Source organism: Urocitellus parryii, chromosome 7 (assembly GCF_045843805.1).
Source record: "Urocitellus parryii isolate mUroPar1 chromosome 7, mUroPar1.hap1, whole genome shotgun sequence".
NCBI lineage: Eukaryota > Metazoa > Chordata > Mammalia > Rodentia > Sciuridae > Urocitellus > Urocitellus parryii.
In genome coordinates, this window is record NC_135537.1 from 43,474,629 (window position 1) to 43,501,563 (window position 26,935).

Below are 26,935 nucleotides of genomic sequence, written 5' to 3' on the forward strand. Positions count from 1 at the left end.
TTCCTTAACTATCACTTTAATTATTAAAATTTGTTTAGAAGATTTAATGCACTATCACACTTCTTATGGAGAATATGTACTTCCTCTCTATTATGAAACATTAATAACATGAGACAAGTCTGCAGCTTTTTAGAAAGTGGTCCTTTTTCCTACTGACTGGGCTTTGGGGACCCAAAAAACTAGAATATACAAAGAATTCCATGAAGACCTATCTTCCCAAATTACCTCTTCCATTCAACCTGTCATTAAAATTAATGTACTTAAACATCCATATTTTTCAAAAATGAAAATATCTTCTAAATGGTCAACTGTCAACATGCCAATAATGTCATGAACTTTCTTTAGCTGAAATGTGACTTTATAAGTGATAGTCCTAATTGGAAGGACGAGACAGAGAGTTAGTGTCCAGAACATAGATTTGCTTTGGGCAGCATTTCAAGGCATTGAAAGATGCAGAACTGAAGAGGGAAACATTTTGACACGAAAAAGTGTCTGTTTGGGCCAACTGCCCAGGTTTAACTGGCCATATTCAGTGATGAGCAATGGAAACTGTCCTCTCTGTGACTCTGGGAAAGAAAAATGCACAGGATGGTCAATTCTATGATATGATAACTCCTTACCAACTAACTTCAGGCTTTAGTATTCACATGGAAGAGAAGATGCAGAAATTGGTCATGCATGCAGGCGGAAGAGAGATGAAAGAGAAAAGATTAGGTACATTCATTTGGACAGTTCATTTAACCTCTTTACATTTCCTCATTTTTAAAATTAGCTCCATGTTTAAACTAGATAACCTCAAAAGTTTCTAAAAACTACTGACTCTAGCTAATGAGGAGATTGTCAACAAGTAAGTCAAGAAAACTTAAATTGCCGAAGTTTTAATCAAGAGTCAACTTCTTAGAATCCAAAAATAAAACATGAATTTCCTAGATTTGTCATAGCTAGTCACCACAATTCACGTGAGATTGTGTCAGTCTATTATTTTAAGATAAGATGAAAAAATATGTGTTTGCTAAAGAATGGAGATATTCATTGTCCCAGGAAAGAAACTGTGAATGAAGTTGAATTTGCTGAGTCTGAAGAGATCTCCCAAATTAGGAATCAGTGCTTTGAGTGAATAAAGTGTAGAAAGTACATGAATGTAACAGGAATAACAGATCATTATATTTTATGTTAGCTATTCCATCCACCAACTCATATTCAAATTTTGCTCAGACTTGGTTTCTTCCCCTCTTAGTTTGGACATAAAATGTTAAGAAACCAGTGCAGTATGATATTTAAGTAAAATCAAAATTTCCATGTGGTGTAGTTATTATTCAGTGGGTTGATGAAACTCAAATAAATCAAGGTTTAAGGACAGAAGAAATTTCCTGCATTTTCATCTTCTTGAAAATAACCTCATCTACTTCTGCATGTGGTTAGCCCTTAAAGAAGGTAAAGATTAGCCAGTTTATTAGCCAGTGACTTTTAAATTGAAAAAAAAAAAGTTATTCCAAAGTTGAATTCTGTCTTAAAGCTAAAGATATCAATGCAATTATACAGTGTATAGGGTTGATACACTGAGGACTTCAGGGGCCAGAGAATCAGACTAGAATTTTGTACAAACACTGAATTGTCATAACGAATTCAAGGAAAGAAAAAAAAGAGACAGTGGAAAAGTTAAGTCTGGAAACCCTCAAAGGCTCTGAACTCAGCTCTCTGTGATGCGAGTCTTTCCATGCTTATTAAAAGCACAAGCCATTTCTCTGAGTGTTGCAGGAGTACTCTTGATGTTACTACTTGGAAATTCCCTAACATGGGTCCTTCTGGTGGGAGGTCTATTCTGTCTATTTTGAAGGAAATCATGAGGTAATGAATGAAACAAGTGAATATAAGAAATAAAAGATAACACAGATTCAAAATGAGGGCAATTTTTTTAAATTGACAAAAATAATTCAAGTCAACATTTTTCCCCTTACTTTAAATTGTTTTGACATCTCTTAAAGGAAAATACTAGAACTCAAACACTATCAATTGACCCTCCTAAGCATAGGCAGGGCAAGACAATTTATGTAGTTTATTTCTTTAAGAAGGTGTCTACTGGGAAAAAATCTAATCCTCTAGGCTTTCCAGAACCACTGAACTTAATTACCCTCTGTTAACTATGCAATCTCATTGACTGGATTTTTTAAAAAGCAACACCATGAACAAATTTTGATTTATTCCTTTCCCTATTCTCTTTTTTCCTCTACCATTTAATCCAGAAGACTAACAGTTTTGTTTGATTACTTTATGGAAAAGAGGTTTCCAAATGTCTGAACTAATCTGGGCCATGATTTGACTATGCCTTGTAGGTATATGAACCATGGTATGATTTTGTCTGAATGCTAACCGAAAGAGATTCTCTTTTGTTCTATTGATTCATTGCATATCCACTGCCACATGAGTGGTGGTCAACATATGTATCATTGGAAGTTCACAATAAATAGAAGTAGAATTATCACATTTCAATTTTCAAAATGCATCACCTTATTTATCAAAACTATTGAATCCACAAACGTGATAATTTCACAAAGGAAAAAGGAAACTAAACTTACATCATCTGTTTCTGTCTTCACTTTAAATTCCATTTCTTTCATGTTTTTTATACTTAAAGTCTTTGCTCTAAAGTTAAGGCAGATAGAAAATACAACAAGTCATTTCCTGATCACTACATTAACAATGAAGAAATGAAAGGGATGTCATTTATCTTTACAATTAGGAAAGTGTCTGAAATGGTTTAGATCCTATAACCCATTTTTTCACAAGACATTGGTAAATCTATGTATCTCTGGGATATTTGAAAATACAGAGTAACAACATAGACATCTAACTAGAGATTAATAAATGAAATTTACCTCATTTGGGTTCCCAGAGCCCCATATCTCCAAGCTGTAAGAGGTGGATTGGTAAAGAATTATAAAAGAGAAAAGATGAGAAAGCATGCAGTATTTGATAAAATCTTGTTTGTGGAGGAAATAAAGGAAAGGGGGAATCAGTGGCAAGACAAGTCAGATAATAATGAACTGTAGATACAGATTCTATAAAGATGGAGTCTATCAAGAGTCTCTAAACACATTTTTAGGAATATAATACACATTTCAAAAGAAGGATGAGAAGTGAAGAGGAGCATTTTCAGATGGCTACTGGGAAATCAGAAAAGGTAATGGATCAAAATAGGGGAAATAATTTATAGATGTTCAGTAGATATATAAAAATGAAGTGTGTTCCTCAATAAATTATCCAGAAATTTATAGTTACTTTATTTTCCAAGTGATTACTGCTGTTACATAGTTTGTGTCTCATTGGATACTACATCCCTTCACATAATTTAAAAAAATCTCTGAGAGAGTACATGGCTAAGGGATTTATTTATTTTAATATATTTTATATATTAGCTACAGTTTGGATCTGAAATGTGCTCCCAAGGCTTGGTCAATATCCTGTGTCACTATGGGAGGTGGTAGAAACTTTTAAGAGTGGGGTGAAATTAGATCATTGGTAGCATGTCCTCAAAGTGGATATTGGGCCAGGTGTGGGAGTGCATACCTGGAATCCTAGCAGCTTGGGGGGCTGAGGCAGGAGGATCATGAGTTCAAAGCCAGCATCAGCAACTTAGCAAGGTTTTGAACCACTCAACAAGGGCCTTTCTCTCCCTTTCTCTCTCTCTCTCTCTCTCTCTCTCTCTCTCTCTCTCTCTCTCTCTATATATATATATATATATATATATATATATATATATACTCATACAGTTCATTATATATATATATATATATTGAACTGTATGAGTTCATTATTATATGAGTTATATATATGAGTTGGGGATGTGTCTCACTGGTTAAGCACCACTGAGTTCGATATCTAGTACCAAAAAAGCAGAGGAGCATTGGACTTCATTCATTTCCTCTCCCTCTCCTTCCCTCCCTCCCCCCCCCCTCTCTTTCTCTTTCCTTTCTGATCATCATGAAATGTGCAGTTTTGCTCCACCACAGTCTCTCCACCATGATATCCTGCCTTACCACAGGTCCAAAAACATCAACCATGGACTGAACCCTTTGAAACCATGAGCCAAAATAAACCTTTTTCTCCTTTTAAGTTCATTTGATCCCAGGTATTTGTTACAGCAATAGAAAGCTGACTACATTCTAGCTTAAAATTTTGATATTTTCTTCACTAACATTATATATTATACATATAACATTTATCAACATAAAACATGTTCTTATCTCTTTATCTCTAATTCACTTATAACAGGTAAAACATGAGACTGTAGTAGTAAATGATATACAGAAATAAACAAATGGGAATTAATAACATAGATCAGTAAATAGTTCTATTAGAATCTGTCTCAACAGCTTTCTGTAACAACACCACATACTTAGCTGCTGATTAAGAAGAAACAGTATTTAAATAAGATCTTACCTTGGGAAGCGTCCTATCACTATAGCTATGGTACAGACGACACCAAACAGTAGTCCCACATTGGCAGCAAAGCATATTGTAAAGATATATGTACTGACCCATATGCCCTGAAAGAGCAATAGAAAACAGAAGGTGTGGGTTCTTTGGTGTTCTCACCAATCTTAAGCTACAATATTCCTATGACCAAATCTCTCAGAAAGTAGATGATCATTTATGAAGTGGTAAACAGAAGCCCAGGAACACAGAAGCAAATCCCAGCTCCACCAGACTCTCAGTAGCAGTAGAAGTGGGGAAAGTTTCCTTCTTTTATTTCCAGGCACTGCCAAACCTTAGTTCAATCTCCAGCAATCACTGTTTGGAAGATCTGTAAATAGTTGATCAATGTGTGTGTTGTTAGATACATGCCATGATTTCCTATTGCTTCCTCATGTAATGTAACAATATCATAAGTAATTGTTTGCAGATTTTTGTTTTTCTCAAAAATATTCTGTTTTCAAGGATTACTATAAAATTACCAATATAGTTTATTGCCACATAAGACTTTCAAAGCCTAGTGTTTAAGTGATTGAATCAAGCAACACTGCCAATTTTACTTTAACATATTAAGATCATTACAATTTTTATCTATAAGGGCCACTTGTTGTAAAAGCTAAAAAAAAAAACAAACAAAAAAAACGGGACAACATAGTTCTTGAGAATATTTCAAAAAGTTGCAATAAACTAATTCTCTTTTAGATTGTATTCCAAAGTTACTCTACCTATGTCCATGTCTGAACTTATAATTGCAACAAGATATTGTAGTATAGTTGGCTTTTCTAAACTTTGTGCTGAAAATAAAATCTTTAAGGGAAGAATAATTTGTGAAATCCAGAAGATTATAGTTCTAAATACAAAATCCTGCATCCATCAATTAGTAAACTGACAAAATTTTCACTTTCTTTTCTCCCAAACAACTATACCACTCTGATTATATATAAAATTTTCAGTTGATTTCCTCTGTCCCAATGTTTACTTCAAAATGTAATTTAATTCTATTCATACATAAACAAAAAAAGGTAAAAACTACTCTGTAATCTGAAAAAACAGCATAAGATCTTGGGAGAGGGAAGTTATAGTTCTTTTTTTTTCAGACACATTTGAAACAAACATTTCTAAAGGTAATTTTTATTGAAAATGTTTTTTCTTTGTCTATATTACTTATCTACACTGAGCTTGTATGATTCTCAAAAACAGACTGTTTTGAAAAGCTAAGCCTTTAGAAGCAAATGGAGGGATTTTTTATCTGTAAAATTCCTTTTGATATTAAAGACACAAGCATTCTGCAGTAAGAGAATATATATTTTAAGATAATTCACACATAAGCTCCATCTCCTATAAATGGCAATGCTGAGTTAGGACTTAGCTCATTCACAACCTGTCATCTCTTAGGTTAGGATGATTCTCCTTTATTGAGATGAATTGGCAGTCATATGAGTCTTCTATTTGTGTAGTGGGTTTTTTTTTTTCCTTTTCTAATGTATTACATTGTACTCAATCATATACAAAATAAGACTGTAAGCTTTTGATCATTCTTGCAACTTCCTGTGAGGACTCTGAGTCTTACTCATCCTTGAACACTAAATGAACCTGCCTGAGTGTGGCAGAACAAGACCTCACCAAGAGTTTAAGAATCCAGTTCCTCCTGGCCAGCCTCCATGATTCAAAACGGCATGGGAAACTAAGGATGCTGGACCCTGCCACTTCAAAAACCACAAATCCTGGAGGCCAGGACTCATCAGAGCAACCAAAAATTTTGGTGCCATCTGGTTCTGTTTTTAAAGCATATTTACCCTCCCACAACACTATCTATTATAAGTCAAGCTCTTCAAATGCTTTTTTTCTCTGTGGCTACATTTACAACTTTAAAAATATAACAAATGGAAATTAATAACATAGATCAGTAAATAGTTCTATTAGAATTTGTCTCAATAGTTTTCTGTAACAATTCCTGTTAAAGACCCAAATGTTGGTTATCACAGTTATTATATATTGATTAGCTCTTGGGTCCCTTTTATTTTTTTCATTATTTGAAAAATAAATTGAAATCCACAGCCCTTAGACACAAACTTACCCCCAGGTTAAGCTTAAATAGAGAACACATAAAGTCTTGCTTCTAATAGAATATCTATCAGTGTAAAGCACAATTTAACAATGAATGGGTCATCTCACCTTTCCCTTACCTATCTATTTTACTGTCTGTTTTGGTGACAAATTCATACCATTACATTTTGATAGATCTGTTTAGCTATTCAAACTCTGTTCTGAGTCCCTGAGTAAAACTTCCATTTAGATTCTTTATTACTTCAAAGAGGGTTCTGACCTACAACTCAAAATAGAAACTATATTGAACTGTAAAAAAAATGAAAAATTAAAAATGTTTCTGATTTTTCGTGTGATAACTACTTACATGACTTTTTAGCCTTTAAACCTTCAAATTATTTTACATACACATACACTCACTCACATAGACAATTTTTGATAATTTTTCTTCCACTATACTGTAGGCATATTCTATCTATTGAATAATCTAGATATGTTATGTTTACTGAGTAATATAGCCTATATCCACAAAAGTCTAGGCAATATTTTGTTGCTCCAAATATTATATCAACATTATATCCCAATAATCCATGGCTTTTTGCTGTTGAATTCCTTAGCAGATAAGAAATATTCATCTATTATCAAGCTAATCTAATGTCCCATTGAATCATCATGCACCTGGTACAATCATGTCAAGTTTCTCAATCTCACTCCTTGCCTATACCATATGTTCTCACTCTAACTTTTCAATAATCATGTCCAAGCAGTATATTACTAATTTTAAGCTCTTAAACCATTTTCCAAGTTATTATAAAACATCTTCAAAGTCAACAACTCATTAATGCAAATGCATTAATTTCATACCCAAATCTACCCTTCCTCCAATGTTCTCCTTCAGTTAGAACAGTAATATCCTTCAACACACTATAATTAGAAACATTTTACTCTCTCTTCTTTCATCACTTGTCAAATCATTTCCCAAGCCATATCAATTATTAATCAAAAACATCTAAAACCACACCCTTTTTCAATTTATTAATGGTGCCTAGTTTACACCTTACTGTCCCTTCCCTAGACTGTTCTGACAACTCCAATTATCTGACAACTCCAATTATCTGACAACGATTTTTGTTATCTGCATTATAAACTATTTATCATACAGCTGCCAGGATTACCTAAGTATACATTTGGATATCATATGTAGATAGTATATTAAAGATTTCTGTACTCTACTCCTTTATATTAAAATAAATCAAATACAACCTATAAAGGGAAAAAATCAACTTCAATGTAAAAAAAGAACATGTTCACAATCGTTAACTACAAAATAAGATACAATTCTGTCAAATACTGTGAAATCTGGATAATAATCAATGAGGATACTAGAAGGCAACACATTTTTTTTTTTCTCAGAGTTCAATCAATTTTACATGTTTGTCTAACCACTGGATCCTGGGAATCCTGTGTGATAATCTTGGTAAAAAAGTTCAAGAGGCAATAGCTTCTAAGTTCTACAGGGAAGGTTGAGCCACCAGAGAAGCAGGAAATATACCCATGGAGTTTTACATGATGCAGTATGCCTGCATTGGCAGTGTCACAACCTAGCCATTTGTATCACAACCTAGCTTCCTGACCAAAGAAGACTTAGAGATGAAGCAACCTGAAGTATGAAAAGGAAACAAGTGTCAGGTTGCAAGAGAACCTGTGATTTCTGAGATTTTGCTTTAACTGGGGACGTGTATTAAAATGACATGCCTAAAACTATTCCTATCTCCTGCAATTCCCATGTAATTTTTTAGTAAATATTTAAGTTCACTTAAAAAATGCATATTCCTAATCATCAAGGTAACTACTTATAGAAAAGAGAAAATGAAAAGATGAAGCAAAGACAAAGGATAGGTCTGAGTATGTAATCAGAATCTCAGGAAAAAACTTTTGAAAAGATATGAAATATGAAATAAATACTTTATTTAACAAAGAGAAAAACTTTGTTAAAGGAGATAAAAAAAACATGCTGGAAGAATTTAGGAAAGAAGTTGAGTAGAAATAAAATATTGGCGATATAAAAAATATTTAAAAGTAGAAAACAGAATAATCACAACTAGAAATTCACAATCAGCATTATAATAAATACAATAAATAAAGAAACCACACCAGGGGGTGGGGAAGGCGGGAAGGAGTCATGGGAAAATACAGAGACATGAAAAAAGAAAAAGCAAAATCAACAAATACAATATTTGTTAAGAGGACGGAACAAATAAATTTGAAAAAAAATCTCCAAAGATACATTAGAAGAAAAATTTTATAAATAATTATTGATTCTGAGATCAAAATATACATAATGCTCATAGAAATTTGAGATTTCTTTTTGTTTCTGAGATCAAAAGGATATGTGGTGCTCATAGAAATTTGATACTGGAGCATTAACCACAGAAATATTCTGATAACATCACCAAATTTTGTGAGCAGAAAGAATGACCTTCATTGTGTATTAATTTAGAAAAAAACAAAGTTGCATAAAATAACAAACTATCATGTTTACTTCTATTTCTCTCATGTTATTATTCAATGTCGAAAGATAATGCCAAGTCTAAAAAGTTCTGAAAGAAAGCATTTTAAACTCAGCCAAAAACTACATTTTAGTATTTGTGAAAAAGGTCAATATTTTTAAAATGTAATAACTTTGAATATAAAACACATGAACCCTTTTAGGAAAACTATTTAGTGATGACATACAGAAAACAAAGAGGTGAAATGAATAACTCAGAAATGAGAACCTATATTATTTAAAGATAAAAGGTAACCCATTTACATGTTTTTAAACAATAAAATTCTATATTTTCTATAACTCCATGAATGATAGTGTCTTCTTCCATTGATGTTCCTATCTAGAGTCTTAGATGTCATTCTAGACGGATCTACTTTATAGGATGAATTGGTGGTAAAGACTATTTCAGTCTTTTAAGTATTTTTCAAATACTTAAAAATCTATCTTGTCTTGAACTTCATGATCTCAGCCTTGGTCTAGGCCTTCCTCATTTGCCTGAAATACTAGGGCAGTGCTCTAATTGTGTTATCCTCTTTCAGTATGATTCATTTCCCTAAAATTACTCAAATGATCTTTTTAATACATAAAACTTATTAATCTTATATCTACTTCACCGTTCTGTGATACTTCACTGTCTCCAGAATGAAATCTAAAGTGGTCTTTCACAATCCAATCCATTCTTAACTTTTACACCTCATTTTTCATTACATGCAGATTCACACTGCAAGTCCCACCCATGCTGAACACCTTGGTATGGAGATTCAAACATGCTCACGCTCATTCCTGTATCTTTGCACAGATGGATCTCTTTCTCTCTTCCCCAGATAAAATGGACTCATTCTTCAAATCTCCACCTAGAAATAACTTCTGAAAAGAAGCCTTCTCTGATATCTCCCGTCCCCTGCAATATGGAAACATGTTTCCTTCCATATGATTAATAAGCTCCTTAGAAATACCTTTCTCACAGGGTTATCCAGTAGCTTGTTGAATAAGTTTACATCTTCTTATTTATTTTTTCCCCATGAGTGATTTCATATAAACCACCTTTAAAATTTAAAAAAAAATGTTGGGCTGCGGTTGTGGCTCAGTAGTAGAGAGCTTACCTAGCGTGTGTGAGGCACTGGGTTCTATTCTCAGGACCACTTATAAATAAATAAAGGTCCATCAACAACTAATTAAAAAAAAGTCATGATCCTCACTCAGACTTGTTAATTGTCCTCTTGACCTGCAGTCTCCATTCATATTTCAGCTCTGCTGTGAGAGCCCTTCATATTAACCAGTACAAATGAGTGCTTCTGCCTCCACTTTTCCCCTGCACCAAGCTTTCTGAACTATAAGCATCTGGGAAAGATGGTAGCTCATCCCTACATTGCTCATGGCACTCAGCATCATACTTTGGTAGAAACTCAGTAATACTGCGCCTCGTTATTATGAAAGTAGGTATAAGTAGGTATTAGAAAAAACAATCTCCTGAGGCTCACAGAACAAAGAATCTGAAGGAGAGAAAATACATAGATCATGACATTTCAATATGGTCAATACCATATAGAGCTAAACAGAAGGGTATTCATGAATTACTTCACCTATATGGAGAGGATTTGGATGCCCACATACAGACAGGTTTCTCTAAAATGTAAGTATGCTAAACATTTCTGTTCATTGAAACCACACATCATTGTTCAGTACACTTTAATCTGTTCTAGCAATAGCCTATTAACATAACGATCTTGTCAGTGTAATTCATTCACAATATTCACGTATTTAGAATGAATGTGATCACCATAAAGCCATTCATCCTATATCCACATAGCATACGTTCATAGCAATTAATGCTAGTTTTACATACACATTATAAATCATCATATCTCTATTGGTGTATACCTTCCTGATGAGCCTCGTTTCCAGAATCAGTTCATAATGTAAACTGGACATCCCCAATACACTCAAATTAGTTATCTTTTTTTTTTTTTTTTTTTTTGGTACCGGGGATTGAACTCAGGGGCACTCAACCAATGAGCTACATCCCCAGCCCTATTGTATTTTATTTAGAGGCAAGGTCTCACTGAATTGCTTAGCACCTCATCATTGCTGAGGCTGCCCTTGAACTCATGATCCTCCTGTCTCAGCCTCCTGAGCCTCTGGGATTAGAGTCATGTGACACGACACCATGCTTGGCTAGTTAGCATTTCTTTAAAAGTTCTCAAACTATACACAGAAATTCCATTTCTGTCTCTTATGAAACCAATTTCTATTTTAATGCTTTTATTAAGATTTTGAAAACAATAACTGGTAGTTCGTAAAGTATACAAGTCTTAAAAGCCTAAATCTGTTTTTGGCAAATAAAACAATAGTTTTATTTGGTAATGTGCTTAAACCAAAGAAGAAAATTCAAGGTGAAATTTCTACTCACCCAATCGATCTTATCCACATTCCAATATTTTTTTAAATCCCGGAACTGTATTAGCATTCCCTTCAGCCCCACGACAATAATACTTGCAAGAACACACTGCAAACAAAAATAAGCCAGTAAAAATCAAGATAAAGATTTTAGTCAGAAATTAAAAGGACCACAGTATTTTTTATTTCTTTGTTTTTAAAAGAAAATACTATGGAGAAGCTGTCACCAATTAGAAGACTAAAGTAATGCTTGTTTTGTTTAGAACTAATTTATTATTGTACTTTAGAAATATAATATCAATTCTAGGAAAATCACAGGACAAAAACTTCTGCAATTCCACATCCCAAGGTAGAAAAGAAAGAAGGAAAAGCAGTGAATGATAAGGATGAATAATATGTCCCTTCATAATTATACACTGTCACTTGTTTGAAATGTGTTTGTTGCAAAACTATGACACATTTATATTATTCATTTCTTTACAATTGTATTGAATCTCAATTATTTGGTTTTGCCAGAGGATGTTTATAACTCTCTTGAAAAGGGAACTCAATTATTGGAAGATCATTACATGGAAATATTTATCTTCACTGTACAAGTGAAGAATTAGAGCAACAAAGGGTAGAGACTGGCTCTTTTTAGCCCAGCATCTTAACTTGAGTCACTTTGGTGCCTCAGGCTTATAAAGAGCAAAAGGAACTACTGGTTCTAATGTTCTGAGCCACTTAGTAAAAAGGATGTATCAAGGGTGGGACCATGTATTCTGGATCCTTCTTCCTTGCCCCAGCACACAATTATTTTTTTAACAAATTTCTTATAAAATTCTTCCAAAGTCTACTTTTTGTACAGCAGAGTATTTCTTGTTCCATACTCCAGATGAGCACAAAAGAACTAGTTCCAGAGTGTCATTTTTATATGGGAGCTGAAGAATTGGAAGATTGTCACAGTGGAGCTGTGGCTCAATGGTAGAGTGTGCTTGCCTAGCACATGTGAGGCACTGGGTTTGATCCCCAGCACCACATAAATAAGTAAATAAAGGTAACGTGTTCATCTACAACTAAATGTGTGTGTGTGTGTGTGTGTGTGTGTGTATAAAAACAAATCAGTCATGGTACTCTCCCTTGGTACCATCCTTACCTCATCAAATGTAGTATCTTTGCACCCCTCCCCTCCATTTATCTTTACTTATGTGAGACAATTTTCAGATTTAGGATTATTGATTTGACTCTTCCTAGAAATTGTATTCACAATGATTTTCATTAAAAGTAAATGGTAGAGAGTGAAAAACACTACGGTACCATGGGCAGCCAGTACAGCAAAGGTCCAATTGCATAGATGACTATAAGGACGAAAATGCAAGATATTAGACAGGCCACCTGTAAAACACAAGACAGGAAAGAAAAGAAGAAATTCTTGAACTTTTTTTTTTTATTCCAAATTTGTAGATGAGAGTGACAAATTCTTAGTTCATCTTGATTAGAAGACGCAAAATGTAGGTCCATCGTTGTTAAATTGCATAGACTGTCATTATGTTTTGCAGTCAGAAGAAGCTAAACATGACAGGTGACAAACTGGTGCAATCAAATTAAGTCAGTGATGAGAGAAAAGCAATTCCACACAAAGAAATAGGACACCATCAATGTTTACGGCACATCACAGCCGTGGCTTGCTGCTGTGGAACAGCAAAAGTGACATTCCAGGAAAAGACCTTTAGCCTGTTGTTGTTTAGCCTGACTCCCCTCCTTCTTCCTACAGGGTTGTGTAGATAATCCCTGGAAACGCAGCTTAGGGTTCTTCTGTGCTGATGACAAATCTCCACTGAAACACTTTCTCTCTGGAGTTCTTTGTTAGTAGGGTCTCTATATGAAATGGTTCTATGAGATTATAGGAGCAGTGAAACAGACTGAATAATCCTGAAATGTATAGTGTTCTAACCCGCTGAGCCTGCTGGCAAAACGCAATTCAGAGCACCTGACCCCTGGAGCTGAGCTCTGCTGGAGGGAGAACCTGACTTCACATGACTTCATATAAACACTCAGCCACACAGTTGTGCTAATAGGAGCAAATTGACTCTCACAGACCACAGAGATGCCCAGAATATCATTATGGAGTCACTGAGGAAATCTTGACTTATCAGAATGGCTTAAATTAAAAATAACTGATTTCAATGGCAGGAAGGGACATACAGCCATTGGAGATCTCTGGCATTGCTGGTGGGAGTGCAATATGATACAGTTACTTTGAAAACAGTTTGGCAGTTTCTTATGACCTTATGCATAAGCATAACCATAGACTTAAGGCTGCCTAAGAGAAATGAAAGAATGTGCCTATGTGAATGCCCATATATAAATATTTGTTAGAAATTTTGCTCATAAACACTATATAATATGTAAATAACTGCAATGTCCACCTTCGTTGAATAAATTGTGGCATAGCTATATGATAGAGTACTACTCAGCAATAAAAAGAACATGGATGAAATTCAAACCATTAAGCAGGAAAAAGAAGTTAGACATAAAAGATGATAAGATACATGCATGTATGGTAATGCCACAGTGAAATTTGTTCTAATGATTATAACAATAAAAAATTAATGTTAAGTAAATAATAAAAAAGCTAGAAGATCCTTTATCTTGGACATTCTGAAAATAAAAGAAAAATTATAAGATTCCAAGGATGGGTGGAAGCAGAGAATTAACTATAATAGAATAGGAGAAAACTGTTGTGATGAAAATATTATATATCTTGATTGTATTTGTGGTTATACAACATACTTTTCTAAATTAAATGAACTATACAACTAAAAAGGATGAATTTTATTATGGCTAAATGTACCTATAAACATGATTTGGAGAAGGGATCTGTCATAACTCCTTGCACACATGTGTGCACACCCAGATTAAGTATAGCCTCATTTCCTGCCTGAACCTGGTGCTATTAAAGGGGGTATATGGCAGGGCATAGGGGGACGGTGGTTGTGGGCAAGTGCCCCTTCCATTATTCAGCTAAACAACCTCTCAAACAGGCCTTAGAACAGGCTTTTCCATGTTGGCAGAGGCTGAAGAAGTTTGTGTTCTCATATTTAATAGAACTACTCACTAACAAATCACAGTGGGTATAAAGGGGAAAAATAATTCTTACATGGAAATGAGTCATTAGGCTTTAAATGATTGTCCATAAAAGAGATTAAATAGTATACCAAACTGACCATTTAGGAGTAATTGGTGGTTTTATGTGGTAAAAATTTCTTAAACAATAAAATATGCTACCTGTAATTCCTTTGGCCTGGAAAGATCTAGGTGTTGAAGTGCAGACCACAGATCCATTCAGAAAGCAGCTCAGTGACTGAGTAAATCTATGTTCTTATGGAAAGGAAACAACACTAACTGCTAAGGTTTGTTTCAAGACACAAAACAACCACATGTATCCTTTTTGTAGGACTTTTTACTCCTATGCTCACCATGTACCTGAAAGCAAAACCTTCTTTCTTAGGAGTTGGAATGAACTTAATTTGGAGGCAAATTGCTTGAAAGGATCTGAGGCAGAGGGGCAACAAGACTTCTCCAAGGTCATAGACACAGGGAGTTAAAAAAAAAAAAAAACACAGGCAATATAAATATGTACTGAATTGGGATCCCTAAAAGCCAAGTGCATTTTGGCACAACTCTATATATCGATAATTTTTCTGCCTCCTGCCAATAAGAGTTGATGATGGGACTCTGTGTGTTCAGTGGGAAGGTGGTGACACTGCAGAGCACAAAATGGCATTGAGATTAAGAAACTTTAGAATATGGACAAAATCATTGTTTTCCTCTCTCTCCTTAAAAGAATAACATGGCAGTTAAAAGAAGAGAAGATGAGGTGACAATCTTATTTTTAATAGTTTTAAATGTTGATAATAATCTTAATATAAATACACACATGTATCAAGGGATTTCTAAAGATTTGTTTACTTTTGTGTTTTGTTTTCCTATATTAATAACTTGTCTTTTCTCCTTGAGTCAAAGTAAGATATGCATCATAGTTCTAATATTAAACATTGGCTCTGATTGTAAAGTGGAGCATTTGATTTAGTAATGGAGAGTTTGCAAACACACAGTGGCCTGCAGCTTTATGCAGTAGTATTCAAAGTGAGGCAGTTCTCTCAATTTTTTGCTTTTAAAAACAAGCTAAGATTTGCAAAGCCACACTGTTGAGTAAAAATTCAAATGTATTTTAAAATATATATATATATGTATTATATAACAATATACTAAAAATGTGTTATATATAACAAAAAATTATTATATATAAAATATTATGTATATATAACAATATACTAAAAATTACTGTTGAGTAAAAACCCAAAGGTATTTTAAGATTCATATATATATATATATATATATATATATATATATATATTATACACATAACAATATAGTAAAAATTTTTATAGAACTTGCAACCCAAATAATTCTACTTGAAAACAATGAAACACAACTACATTTAAGCTCTTCTCTAAATAATATTAACTTTCTTTTTGATTTTTAATATTCAAAAACAAACAAAACTGAATTAGTTCCTTCTTAATAAGTTTCAAATAGACCTAGACTGTAATTAGTAATGATACACATTCACACCCTTAATTATCCACAGGGTAACAAGTGCCCAGGTAGACTGTTCAACTCTCCATGTCATATTAAATGCCCAGAGATTCTTTTATTTTAAAATTATCACTAGTCATATTTAAGAGTTAATTCTGCATAGAAGTTAGTGAAATAAAATCTCTATTTTCTTCTATGTCATTCTTAAGTAAGATATATGTTACATGTTACTCACAAAGAAAACAGGCATTAGCATTATTCTTAACTGTACATATATTTGGCTGGAGAAAGGGGACATTTCGTTTTTCAGTAGTAGTCAAACAATGCAGATAGGTGGAGACCTCACTGCATGCATAATCTTGTGGAAAATAACAGGATGGTGAAAGAGATGGTGGTGGTGGGGGGAAATGGATGGTAGAAAGAAAGAAAGAAAAGGCAGGACATTGGGTATCTAAGGCTAGAGTAAAAAGGTGTTCAAGAAGATGCAAGCAATGAGCCAAATTTTGAAAGAATAAGGGAATATCGTTTGGCAAATTAGAACCCAGAGGCAATCCTAGTGTTGCAGAACAACACGCCAGCTGTTGTTTTCAGTTGTGGCTGCGCTGCCTCTGCAGCAGATGCTGTCTGGTATCCCTCGTGGTTCCGTGATGCCTCCCCAAGTCCCAGAAGAGCACTCATGTATCTCTTCTGTTGGAAGTGAAGAGAGGCATGCAGTGGAGAGAGCCAGGGGACTGTGAGCCCCCTCCCATAGTTAGCATTCATCAGAAGGAAGCCGGGGAGAAATGTAGCATTCATGTGTGCTATGAGTCCAGGCGGCACCAAGATTTTCTTATTCTGCTAAAGGCCTTTCTTAGAGGCACGTGCTTTGTATGTCACATCTAAAGGGGGTCACTTTAAAAAGGGTTTCTTCTACACATGGGGAATAGAAATGTATCCAGGCTTTTAACCACAGCACTTGATATTAAATGACCCCATCTTTTGTTATTCCTATTCAAACATTTTAATCTAAATAGGAATAAAACATTAAAAAGCTTTCCTCTCTACTTACTTGTATTGAAAAGCCTAAATTCCCTAACCAATACATCTCTATGTGGCTCTTGAGCATTTGAAATGTGGTCATCCATATTAAGATGAGCTGCAAGTGTAAAATACATGCCAAGCTTCTAAGTCTTAGTACAGAAGGAAAATAACGTAACAATAGTGTCAATAATTTCTAGATGATGATGATGATTATAGATTATTATTATAGAGTCCAGGTTAAATTATATTTTTACTATACTGGCTAAATTAAGTTATAGTATTAACATTAATTTTATCAGTTTCCTCTACTTTTTAATATGTGGCTGCTAGGTATTTAAATTACCTGAAAAACTCATGTTTCTAATGAAGAGTGCTTCTCTAAAATATATGACTTGCATTTAAAAACTTATGCAAAGCCTTTTCTGGGTTCCAAGCAAGAAGCATTATGATCATATTTGCATTTTAAAAAGATAACTGAAAATGTTTCAGAATAAAAGCAGTTAGTAAATCAATTAACAAATATAACATAGCTATCACTAGTTATCATTAGGCTAAAAATTGAAAGGCATCAAAGTCTTCCAGGATAGTTTACTGTTTATAAATCGAGTCCCTAAGAGAGTCACAGCCATTTAAGGGGCTGTTTTGTGAGATCATGTCACAAAGAAAAATGTTTCCGCAAATAGCCTATTTTGAACTAAACTTTTAATATTTGGCTTGTCTAGAGCTTTCTTAAAACCATGTCAGTTATCAGTTATACCCACATAAACTTAACAGTTGTAATGTTAAAGGTCTGAAATGACTACCATGGGAAAGCATTCTCAATTTAGTATACACATTAAATCATATTATTTCCCTATGCAATTTAATGGAAATTATTAGAAAGATCGGTGACAATCTCAATAAGCAGAGAATCATAAAAATATTCTACTAGTAAGCTTTGTTTCCCTGAACTGGTATTTTGTTAGTTTTTTTTTTTTCATTTCTTTTGAAGTTGGATGGATACCATGTGGGGGGGACCTCTATTAAATAAAAATTCCTTAGAAAAGTTTTGTTTTCTAATCATTCAAATATGTGGCCTCAAGAACAGAGAAGAGAAAGGGCATTCTTCTATCCCTGCCCTATTAATCAAATTTATGCCCAACTCAGATTTTAAAATAAGTACAAGCTTTCTTAAAATATTCTTCCTCTTAGACATTTGATGTTGAAAGTTACAAAGATGAATCAGAGGGTTTTCTGGTTACTAAAATAGTAATTAGAAAAGTATGGTAAATGCCTAAGGAAACCCCAGAGAAGGCACATATTCAAAGTGGAAACACCTCTGGGATTCTGTTTCAACCTTTTCTGTCCATGTGACAAATGAGAATGCTACCTTGGTCAAGGTCCCTCAGCAAGCTGAAGGGGCAGCCAGGGCCAGAAAACCATCTTGTTGCATCCCAATCAAACTAGGATGTTTTAATATTATGTTTTTTTTTAAAAAAAAAAGGTTCTAAAAATATCTCATACTTTAAAAATAAAAATAATAAAATCAGTGATAATCACTAACATTTAAAGAGCATTTATTTGGTGCTTAGGTATTGAATTAAAGCATATGCTAACACATTTAGTCTTTATGATATTGTAATTTTATTTCAACAGATGAGTCCATTTAAACAAGAGAAGTGAAGTTACTTGTACAAAGTCACCCAGCTATATGTGGTGGAGCCAGGTCACAGGCTCTGGAACTCATGTCTTAACCACTCTTTATGTTTATTGATCCTGAACATGAAAAGAAGAAACTTAATATACTCACATTCAGTTCTCAGAGTTAAGGATGACTTTTAAGTATGCTACAAATTTAAATGTCTAAACTTAGATCACAAATATTTGAGAGTACAGTTTGCAAAAATATTAGTGCCAACACACAATGAAATTATACTTGAAATCACTGTGTAAAAATCCATCAAACAGCCAGGCACAGTGGCACATGCCTGTAATCCCAGTGGCTCAGGAAGCTGAGGCAGGAGGATCATGAGTACAAAGCCAGCCTCAGCAACAGAACAAGGCACTAAGCAATTCAGTGAGACCCTGTCTCTAAATAAAAAATACAAAATAGGGCTGTAGATGTGGTTTAGTGGTCAAGTGCCTCTGAGTTCAATCACCAGTAACCATCCTCCCTTCCCCCCCCCCAAAATCAATCAAATGACTTGATATCAAGCAAACAAAGTTTGCATGAAGAGTGCACTTATTTTTTTAATATTTATTTTTTAGTTGTAGTTGGACACAATACCTTTATTTTTATTTATTTATTTATTTTTATGTGGTGCTGAGGATCCAACCCAGGGCCTCGCATGCACTCAACCACTGAGCCACAACCTCAGCCCATGGAGTATACTTCTTAGCTCATGAGTTGTGCCAATTATTTGTCTGCTGAATTAATGCATTTGGAATTGGTTGCTGCTTCCCCTCTGCTCCAAAGAATGTTTTATTAGTTTTATGTCATGTTTTAATATGTATTTATGTGTATTTTTCTTGTCACTTTCCCTCAAGGTCAAGAACCATATACTTTTCAAATTTGTTTTTCTACAGTCCAAAGAAAACATTTAATGTAGGACAGACCTCCCAAACCTCTTTGAATTAGCAACAAGTTGTTTTATAAATTCTTATTCAATTCCTATTTTAAACACAATAAAATTTTTTATTAATGATTAACTATTACTAATGTCTTATATTAAGATACACATGGATTCTCTTGCATGAAACAGTGGTTAAGACAGCAAGGTTTGAAGTGCATTTATCCGTGTTCCAATCCCAGCTCTGCTACTCACTAACTCTGTGAGCAGGGTAAATTACTTCAATCCTCTTTTTCTCAACATTCTCATTTAGAAACTGAGAACAATAAATTATACCTCCTTCATAGAATTGCCTAAAGGATTAAAATGAGTCCACTTATATAAAAACATGACATTCGATTCCTGGCATACACTATTACTGTTTCCACCAATACCATTATCAATGACAACACATCATCTTCCCTATCATCATCATCCTCTTGCTAGCACCCAGCAAATTCCTGGTATTTGGTAGGCTTCTGATAAACATCAAACTGCTTTGAGTTTAAAAAAAAAATAAAAAGTAGCAATTGATTATTCTCTTAAAATATTCACAGACTTCTGTGCCACATTCTTTCACTGTGCATCTCTATATACAGGAATTCCAGTGTCAGGATTGGTTTTGCATATAATGGATTTTATTTTATTTAAAGGAAGTGAACAAAATTATTAAAAAAAAAAAAAAGTCACCATGACTTTTTAGATGAATAGGAAAATATCAGAGTGACCACTAGAGGGAGCTTTGGTTTCAAAGGTTGCTAACAACAAAGCTGCCATTTGTACAGAATTTTCCAGTTTGTTTATTGAATCACTTAGCCTGGAGAAGGGCTGTTCATAAGAAAAGAGGGAGAGAGGGAGGAAGGGAGAGAGGGAGGAAAGGGAGAGACTTCCAAAAAATTTGAAGAAGTGGAAATACTTTCAGGACTTTACAGACACTATCACTCCCACACTCTCATAATGGGAGACCCAGAAGTTTCCTTATTGCTATTTTGTTCTTTTGTCCCTGCTGAATGATCACCTTACCTGTGTCTTTGCCCCTGTGCTGTATAGGCCAGCCGTTCTCCCCATGGCTGCAGCACTTGGTATGCAGAAGAAAAATGAAGGAATCACATTGCTGAGGCCATGAGCCAAAACTTCCTGCAAGATTGAAAATGGGAGAATGTATAAGTTCTTAATCGCAATGGATTCTTAAAGACCACAGGTACAATTGTCAGAGACAAATTATTGCAAAAGCCTGTTAGTATTCAATTTCTCTTTTCCCCCACAAGTTGGGAGGGATTTAACAATTATAATAAAAATAGCTAACATTTATTGAGTGCTTACAATGAGCCAGAAACTGTTCTAAGCACTTTACTCATTCAATTTCATAACAACCTTATAAGGAAACACTATTTATTTATTCTCTCTGCTGCCAGCTTCTCCTCTTTTAAGTCATTACAATGGGGCTTTTATTCCTATCAGTTCACCAATGACGTCCACAATGCTAAACCCAATGGTTAGATTTTACTTTACCTGGCCTAAAACTTGAGCATTTGACATAGTTACTAGCTTCTTCCTCCATGAAGCCTCTTTCACTTGGCTTTTAGGACCTTATACTTTCTGGTTTCTTCCTGCCTCTCTGAACCTTCCTTCTCAATTTCCACTGTGGTTCCTCCTATCTAACCAATTGCAAATACTGGATCATTTCACTTCTTTATTTCTCTTCAGCTATATCTAGCTACCAAAACAAAAACAAAACTATCCAATGACAATTCCCAAATTTAGATCTTTGAACTTCAGATCTCTACAGCCAACTTGCTGTTCAGCATTGCCATTTAATGACTAACAAATACATCAACCTTACTATCTAGAGTGACAGATTTCTACCACCTCAACTGGGTCCTCCCAAATTCTTCCACACTTTAAATTTGAAATGCTTAGTCCAAAAGCTTTGGAGTCTAGACTCTCCACACCATTTCTTTTCCCAGGTGGCATATAGATGCCATCGGGAATCCTGACACTCTCATCTCCTTCATCATTACATCCTGGTCCAAGTCATCACATCTCTCCTGGATTATTGCAAAAGCCTCCTAACAGTTTGCCTGCATTTGTTGTTGTCAGCAAACACAGACAAACATTCCTGCCTTCAAGAAGCTGTGGTTCTAGTAAGGGAATATTGACCACAAAAAAAAAAAAAAGATAAATATGGAAAGTAAAGCAGTGGCGACCAAGGGAAATTTGGAGTTTAAGAGTTTAGATGACCAAAGATGCCTTCCCTAAGAGAGAAGCACTGAAATAAAGCAGTTGTGTCAGATATACAGAGGAACAGCATTAGCTAGAGGATTCAAGGAAAATATAGATGGTTAGCCATGGCTAGAACATAGTATAAAAGGGGACTGAGAGCAGAGAGAAAATGGGACAGCAGCAAGTCACATACAGTCTTGTCTGCCATGATAATGAGGCTTCTACCCAAGGATCTTGGGAAGCCATGGGGAAAAGTGGAAGAAAGACAAGGTCCATGTTGTCCACTACTGTATCCCTCATACCTAGGTCAGTATCTGGTACACAGTTAAATCAATATACAACTATAGAATGAATAAATCTTCTTTTCTGAAGATTAAAAAACTGTGACACAGGAATAAAGATCACATAATATCAGAAGTGGGATTTATACACAGGTCTAGCATTCATATCCACTACATCACAGCTTCTTTTCTGATCTGTGAAGCTCTGTAGGGCCACAAAACTTGAAGCAATTCACTGTCAGAAATATATTCAGAAATATAACCAATCTTCATTCTTTGGTATTCTTAGAAAAGACCTTCACATCCTTCACTGTCTTACCAAGAACAATACCAGTATGGTACTTTGAAATCCATAATTTTTAAAAGTTAATATACAGTTATAAATACATTTGGATTCTTGGCTAAAATCAAATGATAGAGAATATCAAGGTGCTTTTCTCTCTCTAAAAAAGTATTTTTAAGTCAGGAGCCTTTAATTTTTAAGTATACACCTATAATTCCAGCAACCAGGGAGGCTAAAGCTGGAGGATAGCAAGTTTAGCAACTTAGTGAGACTCTGTCTCAGAAAGCACCCCTGGGTTCAATCCCTAGTATTAAATATATATAATATATAAATATATATATATATACATATTCTTAACAATGAAAGCCAAATTTCAGCTTTCTGTGATTGATAGAGATTTTTCTTCTGTTGTTGTTTTTTCTACCATTCGTGTTATACATTTAGGGAAGTTATAGTTTTCCTAAGTTTAATATTTTCAGGATCTGAGAGTACGTAGAACACTAGTAGAATGGGGTGAAAATGGGCTGAGGACACACTCCACCTGATTGTCATCGACTGAATATTTGAATTTTTTGGCAGATCCTTGAGCCAGGGCCAGTGAGGCCACGTAGCCTACGAGTGCCACTCCGAAAGCTTCAGTGATTACTGCAGAGAGGATGTTCATTGGGGGAGCTCTAGGTGGAGGAATTCTGTGGAAAGAAAGAGCAAATTGAAGTTGCCAACCTTCATGTAATTTCTGTAACAACTTGCCATGAATGGAACTACAGTAATGACTCTGAAGTTTACATGAAATAAGTGAAATACCCATGAGAAAACTAAGCAGTCTTGCCCTTAAAAGTCCTTTATTTTCAACATTATTTAGCAAAAAAAGCAAAATTGTGAGGAAGACCACATGCTTAGCTCCATGCATCTAACTGGCACTTACACCCAGGGAATTCAGGTTACACCACAGAAACTGACTCAACAAAAATTTCCTGTATCAGAAACAAAAGCAATTCTGGAATGTTCTTTCATCCAAACCTTTCCAAATATTTATTTGACCGGCATTGGAGATTGTATTTCCTCCCTTAAAGAATACTACAGTGTTATATGCAAACACTAGTTTATTGCCAACTACAATTCTTGGGTTAATTCTTGAATTTGCCATTGAGTTAATTATCTTAATTATATTTTTAACTCAATCCTTTCACAAAACACTTCACTATAGCTTACGTATGTTAAGAAAATATGTAGAAAGATTCCATCTACTCTGTTGCCAAATACAGGGCCATACTTAATTGTTCTCTGTTTCAAAGAATAGCTTAAAATGTTTCTCAAATAATACCCAGCTTGGGTATTTGAAAATGTTTTCAGATAATACTTTGAAAACCACTTAAATCAAAGTATCATCATTTATGAGACTTATCAAAAAATCCCTATGGCAAAAGCAGAAGCAAAAGGGAAGTGAATTTATGTTGATTTAATTATTAGTATGTAAGTAGAGTTTTGGTCCTTTCTTATTAGCTAATTCATTTAATTCTCCCAAAAGCCCCCAAACCAAGTACCATCATAACCACTTTATGGAAGAAAGAATGTTTCAAGAAAGGTTAGATAACTCATCTAAAATCATAAAGAGAATGGCTGAGTTGGGATTGGATCTTAGCTCCACCTATTTTCAAAGTCTTGTTCAATCTATGATTATTTAATATGGTTCCAGAAAGGTCACTTAAAATAAGAAAATGAGAGGGGATGGAGGAGAGGTGTCTTACTCCCCAATGTACTAATGTTTACCTTTAAGACAAATTGATTTGTATGATTATGGTCCCAATATACGTACCATAAAAAACTACTACTATGCCAAAGTATGAGATTTTTATTTCAAGAAAATTTAGTGTACTCAATGAATAAACTGACCTAAAAAGAAAGAATAAATTGGTTTTCAAGGGTAGAAAGGCAGAGAGAACTTTGGAAAATTCAAGTAAATTCAATTCATCACCCTTAACCTTTATCCACCTAGGCAAATAGAGAGATTTTTTAAATTGTCTTTTTAATCACTGAGAATTGTTCTACTGTTCCTCAATTATGGTATAGTTAGAAAGCAAAATTGAGGTTGGAAGATAAAAACTTAGAGGACCCAACAACTCTAACTTTGTCCCTTATTTGTATATTCAGCCTATTAAAAGCAAACAAACCATAAGACCTTTTCTCTATTATACCTTCTCTTCTTTCAGCCTATTTTTGGAGTGACCTTCTGCCTTCTGGGGTGTACCACCTCCTCTGTTGTTAAAAGTTCTCTTAGGGTCCAGAGGAAGGCTGTAGGTAGGTGGGAATCCCCCTTTTCTTCTTCTAGCTTCCCTCACTATTCAAGTCTACCCAGGCCTGTGGGATTGGTATTTCAGATGATACTTTTCCACCTGTATCAATGATTTAGGTAAAATAAAAATATTCATAAGAATATGTAGATGGGGGTAATAGGGTTAACTAAACCCCAGTGCATAACTCTAATTGGCAAATTCAATACCTTCTGCTTTTTTGAGTAATACCTTTATAAATATTATGTGAATCTTCTACCTGAAATAATGCTATGCACGGCAATTACCAACATACTTAGTAATGTATGAACTTATAGTCTAGGAGTACTGACTGTTTCCCTTCACATGTAGTATTTGTTTCTATCATTGTGTGATAGACATTAATTAGAAGTTTGCCCCTTAAGATATACAAAAAGAAAAGAAATGCTTACCCACCCTCCCCCCAAGTCCCTTCCCCTATCAACAAGCAAAGAAGCAGACAAACATTATATTTTTAGAAGACTACATTACCCTTTTGGGATATGACCAACTACTTCTAATCCATATGTGTTTTCCATATTGGTACAATAACAAGCAAAAGATGCAGCAATAATCTTCAAGGTTCCATGCGGGGGGGAAAAAAGAAAAATATATTACTGGCCTTTTAAAACCCTTAAAACCATTTTTTGAAGTGAACACTGCATGTCCCATGATTACCAAGAGTAAAGCAGCAATTATACATATTTTTTTTAATTAGAAAAATATTGGAAGTCCAAAGGTCAGGGATACTGGAAAGATGATGGTTACTAGGTAATAGGTGAACAGGAGCAGTTGGACAGGAGGCCTGAATTCTGTTGGTTTATAGCTCAGGAGGATAAAGATGTTTGAATGTTCCCAATACAAAGAAATGATAAATGTCTGAGATGATAGATATATCAATTGCCCTGATCTGATCATGACACATTGTATGCAAGTGTTGAAATGTCACACTGTATCCTACAAATATGGACAATTAAAAATATATGTAGAAAGCTCAAAAGGTCACTCTGAATTTTGAAAGTACATATTTAGTCTCAAAATTAGATGATATCTCAGTATTATGGCTTTTCTAATATTTTTATATCAACCCAGTGTGTCCAATTTGGAAGGGAAGAAACATAGAGAATATAGGGATGAGTGTGTGTGTGTGTGTGTGTGTGTGTGTGTTTGTGTGTGTGTGTGTGTGTGATGTATGCATGTGCATGCACACAGTCACATCAGTCCAACCTAAATACCTGTCTGTCATGACACAAAGGGATGCTTTGTAAAACAGCATATTTTCCCTCCATGAAGACAACCTCTCAAGAGTTTGAAGTGTGGATTAAATCTATAATCTATGTTAGTAACAAGTGATGATTTACAGTACTGTGAATATTTGTGAATTTTGAACTTTTACTCTTTCTTGAAGTAAAACATTGGTTCACAGTCATTGGATCCATGCTTTTTAAAGGACCCCTGTGGAGCTTCGGACACCCTATCATGCTGTTACTGATACATGCCAAGTATCATGCTGTTACTGATACACCAAGCAGGGTCACCTATTCTCTGCTTATACCCATCATCATGTTTAACCCACATACCAAGCCAGTTCTGCCTGTGTTTTATAGCTATGCCAACTGACTATTTTCCATCCATTTTCACATTCTCTGTTTAGGATAATTTTAATAGACACTGAGAATTTCACATGGTTATGTTATCAGTTTGGAATGGTTATCTTGTTAAAAGAGATAAACCAATTATATATTTAGAGTACAAGTTATCATACACATGGGCAGAAACAAAGTATAACATAGTTACACTAATGAAATAAGGAATATCTAGCAATTAATGCCCAATAATACCATTTTGTATGTTTTCCCCCTATCTGTACATGTCTGTTGATATTTAACTGAATAAGTCTCTAAAGTACTAAGTGGGCTTAAAAAGCCAAACGGATTAAGGACTTTTTTATAAATTTATTTGTTTGTTTATTTTAATTAGGTATACATATGTCTTGAGAATTTTTTTTAAAGATTTCATCTCACTCCAGTCAGAATGGCAGCTATTAAGAATACAAACAACAATAAGTGTTGGTGGAGGATGTGGGGGAAATGGTGCATTCATACATTGCTGGTGGGACTGCAAAATGGTGCAGCCAATATGGAAAACAGTATGGAGATTCCTTGGAAAACTGGGAAAGAAACCAC

General features: G+C 34.5%; 1 protein-coding gene across 2 annotated transcripts in view; it reads right to left on the reverse strand.

Annotated features, from left to right (window-relative positions):
* Window positions 1-26,935, reverse strand: part of Slc26a7 (solute carrier family 26 member 7) — a 99,994-nt gene that overhangs the window by 18,573 nt on the left and 54,486 nt on the right. Inside the window, exons 6-12 of one of the 2 annotated variants that reach the window (XM_026383416.2) lie at window positions 25,242-25,324; window positions 22,982-23,129; window positions 20,677-20,790; window positions 12,761-12,838; window positions 11,478-11,573; window positions 4,441-4,547; window positions 2,577-2,643 (exon numbers count right to left, since the gene is read on the reverse strand). In XM_026383416.2, coding sequence (XP_026239201.2) covers window positions 2,577-2,643; window positions 4,441-4,547; window positions 11,478-11,573; window positions 12,761-12,838; window positions 20,677-20,790; window positions 22,982-23,129; window positions 25,242-25,324 — 693 coding nt within the window. The remainder of the gene's footprint in view (window positions 1-2,576; window positions 2,644-4,440; window positions 4,548-11,477; window positions 11,574-12,760; window positions 12,839-20,676; window positions 20,791-22,981; window positions 23,130-25,241; window positions 25,325-26,935) is intronic. The other variant, XM_026383426.2, reaches the window with a different exon arrangement.